Raw genomic sequence first — 24219 nt, 5'->3', positions numbered from 1 at the left:
ACCAGAAGTTGAAGAGTGGCTCCATGGATTCGATACCCTTCAATCATCGTGTTCCATGATACTAAATCCCTGCTCACCATTTCAGATTACATAGAAAAAGCAATATTGCTGCATCCGCATTTAGAGTATGTATGGATCATCGCGTTGCAAATAGAAATGATATTACTGAAACTGTTTTTACTAATGCAGGCATGTATTTGTTTCCCAGATTCAAGATCACATGCTGGCCGAACGGTTGACATTGTGGTCTGGTCATTTTGAATACCCATGCTTCGCATTTTTCTGAAACACTCCAGTGCCGATTTGTTCATTCCAAGATTGGGTTATCCATATGGACATGGCTTTTCTCTAAAACCTTTGAAATCTCCAGGCACTCCTGGTTGATGGATGCCAAAGTGGTGAGGGGGTTAACCTACCTTCCATTGAACACCCAGTCATTCCTAGCTTTCCATATTAGTATATTACCCAACCAATCTGTGCTACTTTCCCCATGTAAGCTATTGCCTCTTTTGCTGTCAGATTCTCCACAATTTCAGATGTCCATTTGATTGCTAAAGAATTGCCCCATATGTTCCCCAAACCTTGCACATTGCTCCCAAACCAAACTGCTAGAGTCCATGGGCATAGAAATAGTAAGTGCTCGAAAGACACCACTTTAGAATGCAAATGGGGCATAAGTTGGTAGGAGCACATTTACGTCTAAAGAGATTCTCTTTCGTGGCTAGACTGTTCCTACATACTCTCCACCAAAAGCTCCTTGTCTTGTTTGGGACCTTCATTTTCCATAAAACTTCCAAACTTCTTTCTTTGGCTTGGAAGACGTTTCAGGTTTCTCCTTCAGCTGACTGAGAAACTGATTGTGAGCCACACAATAGCCTGATTTGACTGAGTAAGTGCCATTGGTGTTGAAGTGCCACACCAACATATCATCCCTATCCATCATTGGAAGTGGAATGGGCAGAGATGGCTTCCATTTCCTCAGGACTAACCATCAGAGCCAGCTTCTGAACATCCCATTTCCCAGTTTGAGCGTCAATAACGTCTGCTACTTTAGAAATGTTGCAATTCTGAGGTTTAGGAGAAGAGATTTTGAAGCAGGATAACATAGGAACCCAGGCATCATTCCAGAAATCAATCTTCTTGCCATTTTGAACTTGGCACCTGAGCCCCTCTTTTAGCAAGTTTCTGCCATGCCTCATCACACTGCCCCATTCTGCAATAAACGTCCATTGCCATGTTCCAAGTGACTAAATCAGGCTCAAAACCTTCCAACCTCATAGTGCCCAACAACTCCAAAGCTAATTGAAGAAACCCATCACAACCATACCCTGAAATCGGTGAATTCCACGACAACAAATCTCTTTCCGCCATTTGGCTAAAAACCCTTCTTGCACTCTCAAAGTCCCTGCATTTCGATTACACATCACAAAAAAGAATTGCAAACTTGTAAATTCAATTCAGCTCCATAAGTGACCCACATATTTGTGGACTTGAATCCCCACTTTGAAATTTCGAAATTGAGCACATGCCTGTAAGACCTTAGGAAACACATAATTGTCAAGAATTACACCCTTCAATTTCATCTCACAAAAAAACCCCAATGCACTTGTCAATCTGACATTCCATGCAGCGAATAAACTGAAAGGATTGCAGTCCAAGCAAACACATTTGGTTGCGGCATTTTGTCGAACAGAACGTGGGCTAGTTCCGAACCCCCACAATCTGCATACATTTGAACTAATTTTGAGGTCATGAAAGGGTCTTGGTCTAAGCCCGTGGAGAATGAGCCATTGGCCGGAACTGGTTGAGTTGTAGTTGGGTATTTCGAAGTGGGTGTGGAAAGAGACGAGACTGCCAATTATTCTCATCTCCATTGAAATTTGAAGTGGAAATGGTGCAACAAATTCTTAGTTAAAGTGCAAAATCATCTTCATCCACTGAATGAGGAATTACGTACGGTGTTCTGCTGCCTGTTCAGATGATCGAGAATCGAGTTCGCCATAAGTTTCGTTGGAGCCCCGTGTGTTTGTGTGAGACAAAGATGCGTGAATTGCAAACACGTTCCGCAATCTTTTAATTCATGGCTGTATTCATAGGAAAGCGTGAAATGCAAACACGCTTCTTTCTTGGACTATGGCCGCTAGATTCTACTCTTGGCCGCGGATTTCTACTCCTGGCCGCGGTTTTTTACTTCTGGCCGCTCATAATTGAAACTCGTGAAACACAAACACGCCTGTAGAAACCTTGAAATGCAAACACGCTTCTTTCTTGAACTATGGCCGCTAACTTCTACTCTTGGCCGCGGATTTTTACTTCTGGCCGCGGTGTTTTACTTTTGGCCGCTTGTAATTGAAACTCGTGAAACACAAATGCGCCTGTAGGAACCTAATTGGGAAGTATAGAGAAGCGTGTCTACCTCCGTTTCCTTCTTGGGCTTTCATCGTTAGATTCGTTACCTTAATTAAAAAATGTGTTTGCCTCATCAAAAAGCAGATTTTTTTTTTTGGTGAATTAATTATTCGTTTCAACAAAAAGAATCTTATAAATAAAAAATAAAAAATAAGATTGATTTTTATGAATGAAGATAAAAATAATCTAAAACGCGTATCTGTTTTGGATTATTTTTGTCTTCAGTAAACATTTTATAAGTTTTTATGATAATTTTTAGATTCTTCTCGTCAAGATGAACTAATAATCTACAAAAGATTGACGCGAAAACAAATAAATGTGAATTTTTTTCGAATAGAGATTAAAAATAATAATCCAACCTTTTTTTAGGCCAAACTGACCCTAAGTTAAAGTTAACGTAAACAAGTTTGGCTCAATAAATTACTTGGCTCATTTTTTGTGCTCATTTGTTAGTTTTGTGTTAAATTTTTGTAAACTATTAGTTCGTCTCATTGTAGTAATTCGAAAATTTGAAAAAATATTATCGAAACTCATATTTTTAATGAATGAAGACGAAAAAAAGCCTAAAAGCATAGATTTCTCTTGTCGAGACGAATCATTAATCCACGAAAATTTGAGACAAAATTAACAAATGCAACAAATAATTGAATTAAGATATAAAAAAAGGAAGCCAATAAACTTATTTAAACCAAACCAAGCCTTTGTTTGATTAAGAAAAAAGGACAAAAGTTTATGGAAAATGTGAGCTACGTTGGTTTAGAATAAAGTTCATATTGCGAAATTTTAATTAGCTGATAAATTGAATGCAAAAGTAGTTTTTTTTTTTTTTCCTTTTTTGGGTAATGAAGAGTATCCCAATCAACCAGACTAATCCTTTCAGCTCCTTCCATAATCATTTCCACGCTTTTGGGTAAGGTGAGGTGGCTCCAAGGACAAATTTTTGTTGAGGGGAATCGGCCTTGCGACCTTGGATGGTAAGCCCCGCCAAAACAAGCAATTAACCATTGCGACTACCCTTCACGTGTGTTAGTTATCACCAAAAGATTACAGACTTGGTTCAAAATCTGTAGCAGGCCGAAATAACGGCTCGGGCTCATGCCGAGCAGATATCGAGTCTCCCGCGAGAGGACTGTGCAGTCCGAACCTGGACGATGGTTCGGCTTGGCTTGTCCAGACGCTCTACGGAGCCTCCCCAGAAGTCAAAAGGAATCATCTGTTGAGCATGCCGACCCTTTGACGATCGGACCCTGCATTCGGTCTCGAACGGACGTGGGGACCATGCCGCCAGCTCACCCACGTGGGAGCGATAACCGTAACCATGATGACGACTCTGACGTCATCCAAGCGGTTACGTGCATGGATAAGGATGAGGGCACGTGAAGGTGCTAGCTCACCCCACAAACAATTACAAAACCCTAACATGATGCAAGGGTAACGTCAACCAATGCGTGACAAGCACATGTACACTCTTGGAGGCCAAGCTAAAGGAAGCCCTATAAAATACCCCTCTATGCCTACCTTAGAGAGGTACACACTACTCCATACTCAAACCCTAGTTCTTGGATTTCATCTCTGAATACTGTACTCATCCTTGCACCGGAGGGCCATTTCGGAGATCCTCCGGTGTGGTCTTTTAGTCGTGCTTCCTTGTGCAAGCTAGGTGGAAGTCAAAAGCCACTCTCAATCAAGCCACGATTCACGAAGGAGTAAACCAGATTCATCGGAGCCCCACAAAATCAACTCTTGTTTTTTAACGAATCGAAAATCAATTCCCATTTTAAAGAGATTGGGAACTGCAAAAAAGCAAATCAATTTGCCATGAAAAGCAAGCCTCATTTCCAATACTCCATTCTTGAATTAATTTCCAATACACTCAGCTTCATAACTTCATTCTTCCCTGTGTGTTGATGGAAGCCTGAATTTCCTCCAGTGTCTTCCCCTTGGTTTCGGGTACCATTTTCGCCACGAAAAGTACAGTTTGTGCGCTAAACGCAGGGTAGACGAAAAATGTGCCTGAGGAAGAAAAAAGACCGACGACAGATATCAGTTGCCATAAACAATGAAACGAATTAGGAGTGTATTTTTTTGATGGTTTTTCGAAAAAAATGGAATGAAAAACAATTAATTTGCAAATATTATCTGACCTGAGGAACTCCAGCTCATGAGAAAGTTGAAAGTATAAGAAACTGCCCAAGTACCAAACCAGCTCACTAGGGTCACCAAACTCCCAGCAATACCCATCACATGTATTGGGAAGATCTACAGGGGAAAGAAAAATAGCCAAATGGGAAATGGAATTATCTTTGAATTCCTTGATTTTTTTCCCTTTTTCACAGAGAATATTAAGGAAGAAGAAAATTTCACGTATTTCTTTTTTGTTGGTTCATGTGCATACTTGTAGAAATGGCGTCTCTGCAGCTCGGCTATGGACCACAAATATCAGTCTGTATTGTATTGATCACCCTAAAGTCTTTTTAATAGTAAGATGAGATATGAGATGAGATGAGGAATACAAAACTCAAATGGCATCTCTGCATGCAGTTTGGCTTTGGACTATAAAGATTAGTCTGTCTTATCTCGACCACCTAAAAATCTTATTAATAATTCAGATTCGCTAAACTATTGATTGCACAAATGGACAATCGAGATGAGACTGCTTATTTCGGTCCAAATCTGGTCTGCAGAGAAGCAGGATCCAAGATGTATATGATGAGATGAGAAGTACAACATCCAGATTCTATTGACATGCTTCCAAATTGAAAGATGAAAAATTTTGGATCCAAAATTTCTTTTTTTTCTTTTTCTTTTCTACAATATCAATTTTATCAGGAACCCAAACAGAAAATCATAACCAATGAGCTCTCAGCTCAGTTGGTACACCTCCCTCAGTGGAGGCATGATTTGAGCCCCGTGAGGGGCAGTTTGGAGTTCATGGCTATGGACAGCCTCTGAACCTCCCGCGAACTAACATACTAACACCCCGCTAATTCCCGTTAATGTATACAATATTGAAAGAAAAAAAAAACAGAGAATCAGTCTTCTGCTTTATTGACGATTGAGATCTGAATATACCTCAGACATGATAGCCCAAGGAATTGCTCCCGTTCCAATAGAGAATGATGCTACAAAAATCTTGTATCATTAAGAGGAAAAAAAAAAAAACCACATTAGGCACATAATTAGAACTTTGGAACTGTAGCACAATAAGGTTAATCATTCATGCATGATACCACAAAAGGACATATTTTCGTACGTTAATTATCCATCGATATACTTAATACCCAAAATAAATACACGTGATCTGCAGACTAACGCTGTTTCAATTTTTTGCAATACAAAAATTTTATTTGGACGTGCCACCCGCCCCACAATTTGTTATGGTATTAGTTACATACTACTCCTTACTCTTTTTTGATGTATATTGATAAATTGATAAGGATACATCAAGAAAGAGAAACGCAGCAAACACTAGCTTCATGATATTGATACAGAGAGCAAAGTGATGACCAACAAAGTACTATTGATGTTCATAAAGAACACTATGGTAGTACTAAATTTTCTTAACTTACTAATCTTCAGAGAATTGTCACTTGAGACTTGAGTGGATAGGGAAGTTTGGAAACCTGAATAATAGCGTATGCTGTAGTTCCAGCATTTCCTTATAGCCCTGCAAATATGCACAATGAGAATCTTCCTAAATTTCTCGTTTCGGTATCGATCGTCTTTTCCGATTTTTCATTAGATTCAAATGGAACTTTGTGGATTGGTCAATCATCTCGAAAAGAGTGGTCTAAAAAGTACGAAATTACGACCAACAGTGACAATAAAAGTTCATTAAAGACGGAAAAAAAAAATTACTCCTACCAAACAGTAGTCTTTTTTATAATCTTTAGTGTCGTCCTGTATGAACGTGATTTATAATTTTCCTGTCAAATCTTTCGGAGTTTGTAGCATTAGTACAATAGTGAAATGGACTACGACATGTTTACCTGCTTCTACGAAGAATTCACTTGCATAGAAACCAATTGCATTTCGTCCTCCAAATTGTTGGAAATCCATTAAACCAACCCCGTTAAGAATCTTCCCATGTCAAGAACCAGAGCTCCCTGGATCATAATCATGAAAAACACTTATACTTTGTGATCTTTTGATTTTACATAGCAAATAAATTTGAAAGATATAAATTGTTCGGATACGACACATACCGTAGAGAAGTAGATTGCTAGCCACCCTACGATGCAGCAACCGGCTGACAATCTCATTGCCTGTTTTCATACAAAATTTCAGAAAATCTATTTTGTTGTTTTCGAAGCAGCGAGGGTTTTCGATGGAATTTAAAATGAAAAAAAATAGTTTTCGACAGCAACCAGAAATAAAAGTAATCCAAATTTTCCGAAAAGAAGAAAATGAAAAACGAAATCATAACCAAACAAGCCCTTACGTACCCATTTCCGACCAATCGAGTCAGAAATTTTTCCACTTGTAATAGCACCAACCATTGCACCAATTGCCAAAATGGAACCAAAAAGGGAGTACTGTAAAACAATGGCAAAACAGTTTAGTTATGGAAATTCTGAATTTTTTTTTTCAAAAAAAAAAAAAAACCCCGGATTTTTGGAAACGAGGAGAAAAATGTTTTCAAGAATTAAGAAAATTAAAAAACCTCTGCTGGCGATTGATGCAGATCTTCCCTTATAGCTGGTTGAGTAGGAGCTGAATACCCCACCCGCAAAAATACCAACTTATAATTCTCCTTTAAACCAAAAAAAAAAAAAGAGACATTTTATGTACTCACACATAATCCGAATTCGAACGAGCCACAAGTAGCAACCGCAGTGCTAAGCAAAACTATTCTGATCGACCCTTTCTCGGCTCCTTTTTCAGATTCATCAACTTTCTCGTGCTCGGTTAATAAGGGATTTTCTAGATCCTCAGTCACAATATTTTCTTGATAGCCATTTTCGATTGCCACTTGTGTAAACGAGGAACAAGAAGAAGAGAGGGAGAAGAAGTAAGGTTTGTGGTTCCTTCGGGGACATTCGATAAAATTGAAACGATACAAAAAAGTAAGATTTGTGGGATTCAGTGTGAAGAAATTTGTGGGTTGAGTATATATGTGTATATTATATACATGTGTGTTGAAAGTTTAATAATTAATTTGTTCGACTGGATTAATGCAAGTACGCATGTGGGACGTAAATTAGCTGTCATTGGCTTATGATCTTATCAGCCAATGTTTGTTTAAAGCTTTGCTTAGAAATTAGCGAAATGTATTCGGAGACGACTTGAGCGACTTTGTTCGCTCGAGTCTGAACATCAAGCAACTAGTCAGGGAAATTCAGATTTTTGGAAAAAAAAAAAAAGAAGAGCGCTCGAGCGACTTTCTATTCGCTCGAATGTTAGACACAATAATAAAGACACGCGTGCACGTTCTCCATCCCGTAGTGGGAAATAATCCTGGAAACATTTAAAGATGCGTTTGAGAGTGATTCTGTAATCGTGCTTTAAGATCGAAATGCCCGTTGATTCAAAACAGCGGCAATTAATCAAGCAATAGGTGTAACTGGTTTGATGGAATAGTATAAAATTGGTTTGTGGATCGATTAATTAGGAAATCAAACATAACAAATCTCATATTCTATGATCTAAGACTTTCTTACAAGCTGGCTGTAAACGAGCCGAGCTTTGTTGAGTTTGAGCTTGGTTCGAGTCTTAACAAGCCGAACATTTAACGAGCTGAACTTAGTCATTTACTAAATGAGCCTCATTAATCGAGCTGAACCTTCCTTAATGAGCCGAGCTTTTATCGAACGAGTCGAGCTCGCGGGCCGCTCGGTTCGTTTACAGCCAGTGCTGCCCTAGGATCCCACATGGGTTTTTGGGTCAAGAGCTTTGACCAACTTCTTCCATAACTTTGAGATCGACAACAAAAAAAAAATCAAGTTTTTATTCTTATTTATTACTACCATAAAAACATGTTCATTCTGGAGTTAATTATCTCTTTTCATCCTTGAACTATTCTAAACTTTCGTAATTTAGTCGAATTACTGACGCTGACAATACGTAAACTATTTGGACGAAAAACACGCATGAAAAATATTTTACTTGGATATTTTTACATTTTATGTATAGTAATTTCACATTGAATCATAATTGTTCATCTCACATCACTAGTTTAGAAGACCATTTATATATAAGTTATATCAGTCAAAAATCGTTATGTCTCTAAATCATTTACTCCCTCCGTCCCATATTGGATGACAATTTTGGGGAAACTCAAAATTTATCCGGACACAATGATTACACCCTTTCTAATAAAACCTTCCAAAAATACCATTTCATTTTGAAAACAACTCACAGTTGGCAACCAAACTGTGAGTAGTAAACTAACGGAATCCAAGGAGTAAGAAAATCTTGGCGGCAAAGTATACTGAAGTATCTTTCTGGCCTTTTGTCAAAGTAATTTGAATAGTTTAAGACAAGGGCAAAATGGGAAGATCAAGTGTTTTCATGCTTTTGCTTTTCAAAATGGACATCCATTTTGGAACGAACGGAGTATATTTTAAGAAATAAAAGAGATTCGTTTCTCTACGTATCGTTATCTGTGTGGGCAGGGGCGGAGCCATGACTTAGTATCCGAAATGAGTCATCTGCACTGATGTAGGAACAAGTTGGTATCAAATGAATTTACTCATCTTCAAAATTTTGATTGCAATTTGTTGGCTCAAAGTAAGAACAAGATCGTGCTGCCAAGAGGCCTCTGGCCCAACACATTAGGTGCTACGAGAAAAACGGTCTGGAGTTCAACTCTTCTTCCAAGGTGTTAAGTCTTGCTATTTTAGCAATACTAATTAACTTTCGCCAATCGAAAAGAAAAACATAAAAATAACAAGATCACACCGCCATAGAATCCGAGGCTCCCACTCCATTTCTTCTTCCAAATCTTGACAAAATAAGAAATTTCAATTCTTTAACTCATTTCAAATCACTAAGAAATATGATGTTCCCAATGATTCCCAACTCAACCAAGAAAAAATTAGTGGGAAATTTCAGAAAGAAAATGCTTCCAAGTCTAATTTCCTTCAATGTTGCATCGAGAATCACCGTTGCCTCGAGCTAGATTCCACCTCTTATCTAGAAACAACAATACGAAATCGAATACATTTTCTTCCCTATGAGTTGATGGATGCCTGAATTTCCTCCAGCGTTTTCCCCTTAGTTTCCGGAACCACTTTCGCCACAAAAAGTACTGTGAGCGCGCTAAATGCAGCGTAGAGAAAAAATGTGCCTGAGGCAAACAGGAAAGGCTCATGGAAATGGAATCAGTTCCAAAAATAAACACAAAATTTCAATGGCTTTTTGAAAACAGTTCTGCGAAAGTCATCTGACCTGAGGAACTCCAGCTCATGAGAAAGTTGAAAGTATAAGAAACAGCCCAGGCACCCAACCAGTTCACTAGCGTCACCAAACTCCCAGCAATACCCTTCACTTGCATTGGGAAGATCTACAGGGGGAAGAAAAATAGGAAAAGAGATCAATCCGTGAAATCTCAACCACCCAAAAGTCTCTTTAATAATTGAAATTTGTTAAACTATTGATTGCCCAAATGGACAATCGAGATGAGACTGGTTTTTTGTAGTCCGAATTTTTACAGCAGATAAGCAGGGTCCTAAATGTATCCGATGAGAGGGGAAAATACAGAATTCAGATTCCATCGACCTGATTCCATGCCGAGAGATTGAAAATGTCGGATCCCGATATTTATTTTCGACAACATAATTTTTATCAGGAACTCAAACATAGTGACTTTTGAGGATTGAAGTTATTACCTCAGACATGATAACCCAAGGAATTGCTCCCATTCCAATAGAGAATGATACCACAAAAATCTGGTTTCATCAATGGGGGAAAAACCACATTAAGCACATAATAACAACATGGCATATAGCAGGACAAGTTGCAAGGACAAGTTGCAATGACACATGTTAGAAAGAAAGCCATGGAAATGATACATATATATATATATATATATATATATATATATATATATCTTTCGGTTTTCTTAACTTACCAGTACTCCCGCGACTGCCAATATTGGATCCCATCCAATCAACAAGCTTCGCCCCTGATTCGTGTACGAAATCGTTAACTAAGATCGGACTTCAACGTGACAGTAACTCAAGTCTAGGTTTTTGGGGGCTCCGACATAGTTAGCAAAACGACAATCCAAAGCCAAATTAAGCTTCACAAACCCAGCATATATTTACAGTTATGAATAACTTACCTTGAGGAAGAAAGAGGTTCCCGTTAAAAAGCATCCAAGAAATTCTCCCGTCGCAGACACCTTAAGAAATACAAGAGTATATATATATTTTCTTAGCCACCAAAAAATTTCCCCCCACAATATCGCCATAGAGTACTCACCATGAGAAGTGGTCTTCTTCCTGATTTGTCCATTAATATTGCTCCAACTAAAGTTATAGGAACCTGTAAATCCAAGTGCAATCAAATTAATTTACCAATCCAAAAAGAATTGGTTCATTTCGAAACTTCAGAGGAAAGGGAAGTTTTAAAAAACCTGAATTATTGCATAGGCTATGGTTCCAGCTTTCCCTGATATCCCTGCAAATATGCACAAATGAGTGTTAAGTGACAGTATTTTCAAGGTGCCCTTTGTTCCTTTGTTGGTTCTTGGTAAGAAAGGAAAATGGGAAAATAATTTAAGAAAAAAAAAACACTAGAAAGTGGTTTTACAAATGTTTTTTTTTTATTCTTCTGATAACTTGATGTCCGAGCCAGCTTGTGCGCACCTCAACTAATTTCGGGACCTTGAAGGTAACGACATGGCACAACCCCCAGTCGATACAAATGTTTTCGTACTCTGATCACATATTATTTTCTTCATCTTTTCTCCATAAAACCAAACAAGAGAAATCGCTTTTCTTTCACATTTTCCTTCCTTTTTCTTTACAAAACCAAACAAAGGAAAGTACCTACTTTCGCTATAACTTCTTGCTCTTATATTTTTCCTTCCTTTCCATTTCTTTCCTTACGTTCCAAACAAAGCATAAAAATTTTCATAAAAATTATCCTTAATTTTGAGCTCTGGTTTTTTTTTTTTTTTCTGCCAAATTTTCTGAGTTTGTAAGATTAATTAGTATTAGAATACTGAAGAGACTATGACGTGTTTACCTGCTTCTGTGAAGATGTCACTAGCATAGAAACCAAATGCATTTATTCCTCCAAATTGCTGGAAAATCATTAACCCAATTCCGATCTAAATGACATCAAAAAAATTCAAAATATCGTTACGAACGTCTATCAGATGTACTTTCCGGTCTAGAATTATTGTTTCGACAAGTAAGAAAAGTTACTCACTGTTACGGCTCGAATGTATCTTCTATCAACTAAATCTAGCATTTGAGATTTTGGAAGACTCTGAAGCGCTTCAATATAAGCCTGTCAAGAGAAACAAAAATAGTCGGTTTCGCAAATAATGCTTATCCCATTTTACTTCAATTTGTGTGCAAAAATTTACCTGGATTTCAGCTTCCTCGCGAGAAACATCAGCATCTTTCCCACGAAGCTTGCGCAGTGCAGCTTCGAATTCTTTTTGTTTCCCTATCTTCGCCTGAGATTATAAACAATTTTTAGTCGATTTTCTCATCAAGTTTGCATTAGAACCGTATTGCGAAAAATTCCAATTGAAACCTTACCAGCCATCTAGGGGACTCCGGAATGAAGAACAAGCCCAAGAGTATGGCAATGCATGGAATAAGCCCTTCAACTCAAATCCCTTCATTAGGTTCTGAATGTCTTCTTTTTTTTCATTCTTTTTTCGAGTTATGACCATTTTACCCTTTATGCCAAAGTCTCAATAGATCTTTCACAAAATGCTCATAACTTAATCCGTTTGAAATCGACTCAAATAATATGAGAAAACATTAAACATTTACCGGTCAAGGCTAGCGTTCGCCATGATATGAGCGATCCCAACAAGTACGCAGTTGATGCACCAACAACAATCATCAACTTCATAGCCACAATGGGAGAAACAAAATGTTAGTTACGTTGTCAACAATTTGTCAAACCTCTGTTTGTTAAGGTTGTTGCCTTTATCTTATCTTTCCCAAATGGCATTTCTGTGGAATTAAGTTTTGTACTACTTCTTGATCCAAACACAGTCCAACGAAAAAGACGAGCTTTGTGTTCCACCTACCTGGTTAAGCGTCGCGAGCCCTCCTCTGATCTTCGTCGGTGCTATTTCAGCAATAAATACAGGGACCTATGTTTTTAAGTCATTCATCAATGCCGTTTGGTCAACCGAGTTCCAATTTTGAACAACAATCTTTAGCATGTCCAAGAGTAAATATTTTGTAAGACGAAATAATGAGTCCAGATTGTTAAACAATGAGCCAATTCTTGAATAGTTACCACAAAAGAGAAAATTCCGATGCCATATCCTGTTAAGAATCTTCCCACGTCAAGAACAAGAGCTCCCTGTATTATTATCATGAAAAAAGGTTTACTTGGTATTGTGATTTTGATTTTATGTATCAAATAAGGGAAAGACTATAATAGACACCTCTTATTTGAGTGCATCATATACACTCCTAAAATGTTTTGATTCATAGAGAAAATGTTACAAATTGTATTGGTAAAAAGTTATGATTTTAATATAAAAGTTACGAATCCTAAATGTTACGAATTGTATTGCTAAAAAGTTATGAGTTTTAGTATAAAAGTTACGAGATGCACCAAAATGTTATGAATCATAACAAAAATATTACGAATTATATTGCTGAAAGGTTATAAATTCTATAACAAAAGTTACGAAACACACTAAAATGTTATGAATGAACCATAAAATAGGTGCATGTGGTACACATTTTTAAGCGGTGTGCATTGTCAACTTTCCCATCAAGTAAAATTGTAGGTCATATCCAGGGTTGCCCCAGTGGTTCGGGCGGATGCTCAGACTTTGGGAGTACTCCTCAAGGTCTGGGATTCGATTCCCTACCGAGTGAGTACTCTGAAGTAAATAGGGAGCCGTGACTAGTGTGGTCGTGCTAGCTCCCCCGAATTTTTGAATTGTGCAATCGGGTCCATATAGTGCTCTAACTGTATCGCTATTCCTCCGTTACAAAAATAAAATAAAATAAATATTGTAAGTCATAAGAAGAAGTTTGGATGCGATACACACCATGGCGAAGTAGACTGCTAGCCACCCAATGACGCAGCAACCAGCTGACAATCTCATTGCCTGCTTTCATACAAAATTAAGAAAAACTATTGCGTTGTTTTCAAAGAAGTGAGTTGGTTTCAAAGAAATACTAAAAAAAATACGAATAGTTTTTTCCATTAAAAAATACGTAATAAATATAAATAGTTGTCGACTGCAACTTGCAATAAAGTAATCCAAATTTTCCGGCCCAAAAACAAACCAAAAGTCTACACCCACACCTCTCCCCCGCTCAACTCAATCTCACCATCCAAATACTTTTGAACGGTTCAGATTTTAAAAAACTCTTTCATGAAAGATTGAGAGAGCGGTAAGACCGTGCGGTTGGGATAGACAGAATGGAAAACGAAAATGAAAACGTAGCCAGTATACCGAATAAGACGTACCCATTTCCGACCAATCGAGTCGGAAATTCTGCCGCTCGTAATAGCACCAACCATGGCTCCAATCGCCACAATGGAACCAAAAAGAGAGTACTGCAAAATAATGGTAACATATTTGTTACGGCAATTCAGAATTTTTAAAACAAAGAGAAAGCTTTTCTTCCGGGTGATGTAGGGCGTTCCAAGTCATCTTGAGGACACTTCGGAGTAATCTTTATAGCTCTTCCCGCAGCTCTTTTCAAGCTTATCGTGGTGGCCCTAAGAGTTGGGACAAGAAGAATCGAACCCGAAAGCTTAGAAAGTTAGAAGAGAAGGAGTGAACCCCGAAGTGTCAAGCCAAGACCACCGGCCAACCCTTTGGGATTAAGGAGAAAAGCTTTTACAAAAAGGCTTTTTGGAAACAAGGAGAGAAATGTTGTAAGAAGTCAATTAAAACTAACCTCTGCTAGGGAAAGATCAAGATCTTCCCTTATAGCTGATTGAGTAGGAGCTGAATACCCCACCTGCAAAAAATAACAACTTCTAATTCTCTTTTTCCCCTTTGATTTTTGTTCTACTTTTACTTCTCAATTTTATTTTATTTTTGTAATTCCTGACCAAAAATAAAAGAAAGAACAGGAAAAACAAAAACAAAAAAAAGAGGCATTTTATTTACTCACACATGATCCGAATTCGAACGAGCCACAAACGGCAACAGCAGTGCTAAGCAAAACCATTCCAATCGATCCTTCTTCGCCGCCTTTTCCAGAGTCGTCTTCCTCGGATTCACCAACTTTCTTGTGCTGGATTAACAAGGGGCTCTCTATATCCTCAAGCCCATTAGTACCATTAGTATGTTCCTGATCACCATTTGCAATATCGTTGTATTGCTCAATTGCCATTTCGAAGAAGAAGAAGGGGGGGGGGGGGGGGGGGGGGGGGGGTGGGTGGGGAAGAGGAAGTCAGGTTTGTGGAGTTTATAAATATTAGTACTACCAACATATGCATGTGGAAAGTCAATAATTTTACTTTGTTCAGATTGGACTAATCTTATCATATAGTATTAATCTGGGATATGAAGCTGTCATGCATTGACTTGTGATTTTATCAGCCTCTGGAATTGGACTCCATCGGTAGGGATTCGAGGGGAATCAGTAGGATTAGCAACAAAAGCAGGTTCAGGTTCGAAATCTCTCCATACTCTCAAACTTCAGATCTCTTCCTTTGAAGACAAGGAATATAACCAGATGGGCTAAGAGCCACATCTAAACTGTTGGAACTTGGGGGTTGGAACTCTTTCAAGAGTAATTATTCAATAGTCCGGAAGTACGTGATACTCTATACCACTTTACAACCACACATTCCTGTGGGGTCTATACACTTAGTGGTAGACCCCATAATAATGTATGGTTGTAAGGTGGTTCGGAGTACCAAGTGGTGATACTTCCGGACTATTATATAATTTCACCTCTTTCAAATGGCCATTTCTTAAAAAAAAATTAATAATAATAATAATAATAAATAAACACCAAAATTATACACGAAAGTGTTTAATTTTTTATTCTAAAAAGATAGGAAAACTCCCGGAGAAATACAGACATACAAAAGGGTGGACTCACTTGGGAACAGGTAGGGGTGCTGGAGCCGGGATTTGAGTTTAACGTGGCAAAAGTTTAAATAAATAAACAGCTGAGAATAAAATCTTATATTTAATATCCGTAAATGTGTTTTGCTGTCAATCATCCATAATATCTCCAAACAATTCACATGTTCTAACGTTAATCATCCATTAACATAACAAAGATACAATATTCACTTCACTACTACATTCTTCTTGCTTATCTGTTGATGTCTGCCTGAATTTCCTCGAATGTTTTTCCCTTCGTTTCTGGCACCACTTTCGCCACGAAAAGTACAGTCAGCGCGCAAATTGCAGAGTAGACAAAAAATGTGCCTGAGGAGAGAAAAAATGGCCATAGAAATGGAATCAATTGCCAATTAAAAACAAGGGCCCTAAAAACAATAGAATGAATGCTAGCTAGTATACCAATGCTTTCTGAAAACATATAGTACTATGTAACCTGTGGAACTCCAGCTCATGAGAAAGTTGAAAGTAAAAGAAACTGCCCAAGCACCCAACCAATTCACTAGCACCACCAAGCTCCCAGCAACACCCTTCACATGTATTGGGAATATCTACCAAAGGAAGACAATGAATGCGATTCATTATATAAATTCCGAGTTTCCACTTTATAGTCTCTCAAGTAAACATAGATTAATTCTGGGGTCCTGAAGTTAACGGCCGGACAAAACTCCAGCAGCCCCAATGTTGAATTGTCTGGTCTTCGTGAAATTCGAATTTGCAACCTCTTAAGGGGCAAGCTCTGTATTTACTTGTTCATGCCACTTAGTCAGACTCCTTGAAATTTCCGTGACACATGTATTGGTGACATGCATCCATTATGGGATATTGAAACTGTTGTTTGATCCCAAGTGTTCTACTAGGAACCAATCAAGGAAATTCAGTCTTCTGTTTTGACTTTGGAGGTTTGAAGTTATTACCTCAGACATGATAACCCAAGGAACTGCTCCCATTCCAATAGAGAATGATGCAACATAGACCTGGTGTCATTAAGGGGGGAGAACACGTTAGCTAGGCACGGTACTTCAAAAAAATGTCACTGTCATATCATTCAGATTAAATATTCTGTACAAAAAGATTGAACGGGTAAAGAAATGTTCTTTTCTCAACTTACCGGTACTCCGGAGACCGCCAATATTGGAACCCATCCAAGCAATAAACTTTGCCCCTTATTCATTATAAAAAATAAAATAAAAAACAAATAATCAATATCAACTTCGGTGGGGGAGGATGGAAAGTCTTTTATATATACACCACAGCAGATAAATTTACTGTTACAGGTAGCTTACCTTGAGGAAGAAAGAGGTTCCAGTTAAAATGCATCCTAAAAATGTTCCAGTTGCAGAGACCTTAAACAAATTCAGAACCATTTTCTTAGCCTCCAGAATATTACTACTTATTTCCCATTATTTACACAATATATACATGAATTTTTTTTAAAAAATTCCAAAAATTACTTATGAATTACTCACCATGAGAAGTGGTCTTCTTCCTGATTTGTCCATTAATATCGCTCCAAGTAAAGTTACCGGAACCTGTAAATCCAAATGCAAATCAATTTTGCTAATTTGCAAAAGATTTTTTTGACGGACAATATATCATCCCATTAATATCGTAGAAACCAAATCAACAGTACAACCATACGAATACAAACAACCCCACATAATAGCCAGCACAAAAACAACCCGACAAAACAAGGCTGAACAAAACACCCCCACAAAACCCAAAAGAAAAACACAAGCATCCCTTCAATGCCTAAGACACGAACAACTAAACCTGCAAAAAACAAGGAATACACAGAGATGAATCAATGTAAAGCATGGCGTTGAGGGATCCGGTAGGTATGAGGGTCGCTATAGCTGACTTCAATTAATGACCCGTTCCCATTTACGCTTTCTCTGAGCTAGTGGGGTTTTTGTGCGGCCAATTTGCAAAGATTTGGTTCATTTGAAACTTAAGAGGAAGGAAGGGGTAGTTTTAAAAACCTGAATTATTGCATAGGCTATAGTTCCAACATTCCCTGATATCCCTGCAAATATGCACAATGAGTGTTATCAGTATTTTCAAGGTATTCAAACTAAAAAAGTTCAAATTCTTATCCCTAATTTTGAGCTAGCTTGGGCTTTTCCCTGTGAAATTTTTCTGGGATTTTGGTTGCTTTAAACATAGTACGTTCGACAACATGTTTACCTGCAGCTGCGAAGGTTTCACTGACGTAGAAACTTACTCCGTTAATTCCTCCAAATTGTTGGAAGAACATTAATCCAACACCAATCTAAGGATCATTCCACAGATCATTTAGCCACGAGATTACTTGCAAGTTCAAAAAATTGTACTTTTTTTTGGTCTAGAACTATCGATCGTTTTCAAAAAATATGAAACGTTACTTACAATTACGGAGCGAATGTATTTGCGATTAAACAGATCCGTCATTCGAGATTTTGGAAGGCTCTGAAGAGCTTCAATATAAGCCTATAGAGACAAAGAAAGTAGTACTTCAGTTTTGCAATTACAAGTATTATTTCAGTTCATCTTATGGCCAGTAAAATTATTTTTAAAAAAAAAATTTACTTGGATTTCAGCTGCCTCGTGAGAAATATCAGCATCTTTTCCACGAAGCTTTCGCAATGCAGCTTCAAATTCTTTCTTTTTGCCTACCGCCGCCTGAAATTAAAAAAAAAAATTATTATTTTTACCAGCAAATTTTGCATTAACAAAAAATACAGAAGATTCATGTGACAAAACTCACCAGCCATCTAGGGGACTCAGGAACGAAGAATAGACCGAAGAATATGACAATGCACGGAAGAAGTCCTTCAAATCAAATCCACTATCAGTTTCTGATGTCAATGTTTTTTGTTGCGTTATGACCGTTTTACCCTTTATCTCAAAATCTGGAATTTTTTTTATACGAAATACTCAGTATGTTTCACAAATGCGCGCTCATAACATATGCATTTGTAATGGACTCAAATAATTTAAAAAACGTTAAACATTTACCGGTCAAGGCTAGCGATCGCCATGTTATGAGTGTTCCCAACAAGTATGCAGTTGATATGCCGATAACAATCATTAGCTTCAGAGCCACAATGGGACAAATAAGATGTTAGTATGTGTTGAGTTTTTGCTATGTGAAAAAATAAGGAAAAAGCAAAAAAGAAAAGTCGGTTGGTTGTCCCTTTGGGCAAAGGAAAAATCCGGAAAGGTTTTGGACCATTGGTCAATGCATGTTTCAAGGAAAAAGCCAGCATGAGCAATTAATATGGAGCATGTGTGGGATATTTGGTGCTGAGCTCCAAAATATTCTGGGCAATCCAGAGGCTTTGTGTTACATATATTTAAGAAGGGTTTGTGCCGTGTGTGAAGAGAGAGAGAGAGAGTGCGGGGAGAAAGAAAGAGAGACTGAGCAGAGAGGAGAGTCAGTCCAGGAACCCCTTTGGGGGTCTCTCCCACCGTGAGGTTTTGTGTGAGAGAGAGAAAAGATGTGAGGGAAAAATAGAGTTGTGGGGGTGAGTTTAAAACATTGTATAGAGCCGTGTATTAGGAGCTCGGGAAGGTTTTACATCTCACATTGTAATCTCTATTTTTCATATAGTGGAAGATTTCTCTCTTCCCCGTTGACATACCCGAGTTTGGGGAACCACGTATTCTGGTTGTGTGTTCTCTTGTTTATGATTTCGTTTGTGTTTGTTGCGCTTCCGTTGCGGGTGGGATTGATTAGGGGAAATAATCCCAACAGTACGTTGTTGACACCAGCACAGTTTTCTAATATCATTTTATGAAAGTTCTGTACTAGTTCTTGATCCAAATGCAACCAGTATGTATATCACATACCTGGTTAAGCGTTGTGAGCCCTCCTCTGAGATTCGTCGGTGCTATTTCAGCAATGAACACAGGGACCTGTTTAATGTGTTCATCAACTTAGTTTGATGAGAATTTTTTGGATTTTGACTAGTATATATATCATTTGCAGGGGTAATTTAGACATAAAAATAGCCTACAGTTAGCCCAAACAGTTCATGACATTCAATTGATGAATACTATGTACCACAAAAGAGAAGATTCCAATGCCATATCCTGTTGAGAATCTTCCCATGTCAAGATACAGAACTCCCTGTATTCAAATAACGGTATTGTCTTCAGTTGCATGTTGATTTTGATAAACTGTATCAACTACAAATTGAAATCATAGCACAGAAAATGATCTTATTTGCGGACAATTCCATGAAGAAGGCTTTACAGAGGTCAATCGGGTGCGCCCAGAGTGTTTTTGGACAGTCCGAATTGAGAATCAATTGTGACCGTTAACAATTAATTGTGACCGGCTATGATGCACCGACACGAACACGGACACTGAAACCGACACCGGGACAAGGGAATTCTAAAAAAATGGGGACACGGACACGACGGGGGACACGCCACGTGTATATTTATTTATATATATATATATATATATATATATATATATATATATATATATATATATATATATATATATATAATTATAGTTTAACACCCAGAAATTTAAAAAAAAATTATAATTTGTCCCAAATTTTTTAAAAAAAATTACAGTTGAATCCCCAATTTTTTCAAAAATTACAATTTGGCCCCCAAAATTTTAAAAAAATTACAGTTTGGCTCTTGCCGTGTCCCCATCGGTGTCCCCACCGTGTCCCCCTCAAAATTTAATATTAAAATATGGGACATGCCACGTGGCGTGTCCCGTACGTATCTCCGAGGTGTCCCGCCGTGTCCCCGTGTCCTGACACTGCGATTCTTCGACCTAAGGGTCATCATTGGGCCGAGTCGGGCCAGCCCAGCCCGCCAAGTCGCTACCCAAGCCCGCCCACGGGCCGGGCCAACCGGGCTTTTTCTTTTTGGCGGGCCGGGCTACCTACCATAAATTGAAGCCCAAGCCCGGCCCGCGGGCTAGCCCAATTGGCGGGCCGGCCAACGGGCGAGCTTAAATTTCCTTGGGTAAAATTAAATCAAGGGAAAAAAAAAGGATTTTGTGGGATTTTGGGCTAATAGGCGGGCCCGTTGGCGGGCTTTTGGTCGGGTACCACGGGCCGGGCCTACGGCCGGGCCGAGTAAAAATTCATAGGCCCGAGCCCACCCATTACAAACTACGGGCTGGGCTAGCCCGCCCGTTTTACAGGCTCAGGCCGGGTAAAAGCCCGGCGGGCCGGGCGGGCTTTGGACGGGTCACGGGCCTTCGGGCTAAATGATGACCCTTACTTCGACCTCTAGAGGTGTTGGTGCTTCATAGGCGACCGGTCAAGATTGTAAACGAATCTTTGCCATTGATTGTGCAAATGGATGGCTGAGATTGCGCTGCTCCATGAACAAATTGTTCTGTTCACGGGGCCTCCGTAAATAAGTTTTCTCTCATCATAGTAAATTAGCATATGACGCATACCATAGCGAAGTAGACTGCTAGCCACCCTACAATGCAGCAACCAGCTGACAATCTCATTGCCTGCTTTCAAGAAAATAATTGCAAAAAGTTCAAGAAATTTACTGCTGAAATACTAGGTGAAACGGACCAAGTAACTTGCGAGCTTGGCTTGACTCGTTTAACGAGCTGAGCTCGAGTGTTTCGCTCGTTTAGTAAACAAATTGAGTTGAGCTCGGTTCGTTCAACAAAAGCTCGACTCGTTAAGGGCGGCTCAACTCATTTAGTAAATGACTAAGGGCTCATTCGGCTAAATAAGCCAAATGGCTTCTTCTTCTTTTTGTCCTTATTCAAAAAAAATTCGCATTTGTTAGTTTTTAGTTGATTTTTTGAGATTGCTTTGTCATGACGAAAAGAATCTAAAAAGTAAAAAATACAATCAAAATCTAATTTTTTTGAATAAAGACGAAAATAAGCCAATTTTTTCGTTTTTATTCAAAAAAAATTTAAATAAGGACAAAAAAAATAAGCCAAATGGCTTATTTAGCCGAATGAGGCCTAAGCTCGGCTCGAACCCAAGCTCGAGCTCAACAAAGCTCGTTTACAGCCCTAATTGGTGGCCAAGCTTCGTAATAGTTCATCACAGACTCAAGTCTATTCGATACCATTTTCGTCTTTCAGGTTTTCAGAAAGAAAAAAGAAGTACAACAAACACTCATCATCGTTATATGGTTATAATGGTTATAATAACACAATTACATCTGTTTCCTCAAAAGGGTCATTTTCAGGAGAGCAAAATTGGAAACACTATCTGTATCCATTTGTCAATCAGGTATTTGCAAGCTAGCCCAGTTGAGTGCTTGTTTCAAATTCGCTAAGGTCTCGAGTTCGAAACTTGACGTCTACTTCTAACCTACGGAGGCCGTTAACTTACTTACCCCTTTTCGACCAATGGAGTCGGTAATTCGGCCGCTTGTAATAGCACCAATCATGGCACCAATCGTCAAAATGGAACCAAACATGGAGTACTGCAAAATAATGGTGAAAATTTTGTTACTGAAATGTCTGAAACTCATATTTTTCGCATCTAAGGAAAAAAAAAAATTGGAAATGATATTTGGAAACAAGGAGAAAATTGTTTTAAGAACACAATTAACTAACCTCTGCCAGTGATAGATGCAGTTCCCCCCTAATAGCCGATTGAGTAGGAGCTGAATACCCCACCTGCAAAAAAATAACCACTTATGATTAGGGCTATAAACGAACCGAGCAACTCGCGAGTTCGGTTTGGTTCGACTCGTTAAGGCTCGGTTCGGCTCATTTAGTAAACGAGTCGAGTTCGAGCTCGAGTTTTCGGCTCGTTTACTAAACAAGCGGAGTGAAGTTCGGCTTGTTAAGGGAGACTCGGCTCGATTAAAGAAGCTCGTTTAGTAAATGACTAAGCTCGGCTCGTTAAGGGCTCGACTCGTTTGGTAAACGAGCCAAGATAGAGCTTGCCGAAGTTCGGCTCGGCTTGGCTCGTTTACACCCCTAGTTACGATCCCCCTTTTCCCTTTTGGTTATTGTTTTTCTATGATTTCTAACTCTGTTTTTTTTTTCCTGTTCCTGACCAAAAACACAGAAGGCAAAAAGAAAGAAAGAAAGAAAATGTTTTTAGTAAAACTGTTTCTTGAACCGTAAACTGGTTTAAACAAAAAAAACAGAGACATTTTAGATACTCACACATGATCCGAATTCGAATGAGCCACAAACAGCTACAGCAGTGCTAAGAAGGACCATCGCGATCGATCCTTTTTCGCTCCTTGTTTCAGAGCAGTACTCATGATCCTCGTCGGATTCCTCGACTTTCTTGTGCTGATCAATGAAAGGCTCTTCTAAATCCTCAATCCCAGTTTTTCTCTCACCATTCTCAACATCCTTGTATTGCTCAGCTGCCATTTTCTATAACCAAGGAAGAGGTAGAGAAGGAGAAGAGGAAGAGAACTAAGGTTTATGGGAAATTTGGTTGTGAGGAAAATTTGTGGGGGGTTTTCAGCGTAATATATATGGGGGTTTTGTCTTGTGTTAATGATTTGGAAATTCAATAATTAATAGGTTTGAGTGAGGCCGTGAGGGGATTAACGCAGTGTGCATGTGAGATGTGAAGCTGCCATTGACGTATGATCTTTATCAGCCCATGTACAGGGGCATAGCGAGGATTTTCAGACAGTGGGGTCAAGAACCTACATCATCGAGAATGGAGCAAAGACATTAGTATGGATATGCTTCCTAACAGAACCAAGGTTCAACTCGTTCAAAACATAAAATACACATCATCACCCCAACAGATTATTAGGGAATTTGTCCAATAAACAATGGTACGGTATATAGTCAATTTTGAGTTGTGAAAGAAAATCCGGCAAGATTTCCTAAGTTACAAATTCTACAATTGCAAAAAAAAAACAAAAAAAAAAACATGTGAATTTAAAAAAGGCCAGACTATTTGCAACTGCGAATTTGTTATATGTAGCCACATCATAAGAAGGAATCGAAAATTTTCATTTTATGAATTAGCTACATGTAGCAAATTCGCAGTTGTATTTAACAGCACCCTTTAAGAAATCAACCAACTTTGCCCCAAATTGATTTAGGTTTAGAGATTTTAATTTCAAAGTGGAGCCCAGGGGTTCATTATCTCACCTCACCTGATCTGGCGCAAAGAAAGCTAATTGAAGGCCCTTTGATTGTGTCATTTGTGTGTGGTGTTCAAAAAACAGACCCAAGCTTTTGCTTACCATGGTTGTTTGAAAATTAGACCCAAGAGAGAGGGAGAGGAATGGACCGGGAGACACAGAGAGAGAGGACGAGGAAGAAGAGAAGGGGTTCATACCTCCATGGAGATTGAGAAATTATCGATGATGAAACAAAACGTTTAATATCGATTTTGGTGGGGAAAGAAATAAAGAAGATTCTATTTTTGCCCCTTTTTTTACCTAGTACCAAATCTTTGAATGGGTTGGGGCAAATTAGTATTTCATAGTGGTGTCAATTACGTAAAAACTGGATGAAAAATATACTTATCCCTATCTAAATTTGAAAGGCAATGAGCCAGCTGACCCCATTTGTCTCTCTTTCCCTCTGCCCTTGCCCATGTATATGGCTAATTATTAGGCACTCAATGCTCTACGGC

The 24219-nt window shown here is 38.6% G+C and overlaps 1 protein-coding gene and 2 long non-coding RNA genes across 3 annotated transcripts; all 3 read right to left on the bottom strand.

Annotated features, from left to right (window-relative positions):
- Positions 1 to 4132: 4132 nt before the first annotated feature.
- Positions 4133 to 4670, bottom strand: LOC131316517 (uncharacterized). Its single transcript, XR_009197151.1, has 2 exons — positions 4554 to 4670; positions 4133 to 4422 (listed from the first exon to the last, which is right to left on the bottom strand). It is a non-coding gene; the product is annotated as an uncharacterized LOC131316517 (long non-coding RNA).
- Positions 4671 to 6476: 1806 nt separating this feature from the next.
- Positions 6477 to 7135, bottom strand: LOC131316518 (uncharacterized). The gene is made up of 4 exons (XR_009197152.1): positions 7073 to 7135; positions 6855 to 6944; positions 6615 to 6674; positions 6477 to 6515 (listed from the first exon to the last, which is right to left on the bottom strand). It is a non-coding gene; the product is annotated as an uncharacterized LOC131316518 (long non-coding RNA).
- A 2181-nt stretch (positions 7136 to 9316) lies between these two features.
- Positions 9317 to 24003, bottom strand: LOC131316228 (uncharacterized). The gene is made up of 37 exons (XM_058345532.1): positions 23920 to 24003; positions 22773 to 23272; positions 22212 to 22274; positions 21989 to 22078; positions 21075 to 21134; positions 19704 to 19769; positions 19490 to 19555; positions 18656 to 18731; positions 18405 to 18469; positions 18227 to 18319; positions 18047 to 18127; positions 17846 to 17930; positions 17641 to 17684; positions 17128 to 17190; positions 16945 to 17004; positions 16770 to 16823; positions 16576 to 16635; positions 16095 to 16209; positions 15855 to 15967; positions 14694 to 14933; positions 14475 to 14537; positions 14038 to 14127; positions 13613 to 13672; positions 12844 to 12909; positions 12629 to 12694; positions 12366 to 12441; positions 12126 to 12190; positions 11948 to 12040; positions 11788 to 11868; positions 11602 to 11686; positions 10988 to 11031; positions 10834 to 10896; positions 10694 to 10753; positions 10481 to 10534; positions 10239 to 10298; positions 9799 to 9913; positions 9317 to 9697 (listed from the first exon to the last, which is right to left on the bottom strand). The coding sequence occupies exons 2-37, from the start codon at positions 22986 to 22988 to the stop codon at positions 9582 to 9584; spliced, it is 2967 nt and encodes a 988-aa protein (XP_058201515.1). The 5' UTR covers positions 22989 to 23272; positions 23920 to 24003; the 3' UTR covers positions 9317 to 9581.
- Between the last annotated feature and the right edge of the window lie 216 nt (positions 24004 to 24219).

The sequence above is a fragment of the Rhododendron vialii genome, chromosome 2a (genome assembly GCF_030253575.1).
Source record: "Rhododendron vialii isolate Sample 1 chromosome 2a, ASM3025357v1".
Classification (NCBI taxonomy): Eukaryota; Viridiplantae; Streptophyta; class Magnoliopsida; order Ericales; family Ericaceae; genus Rhododendron; species Rhododendron vialii.
The sequence above is the reverse complement of the archived record's forward strand: the minus strand, read 5'-3'. Positions and strand labels throughout refer to the sequence as shown.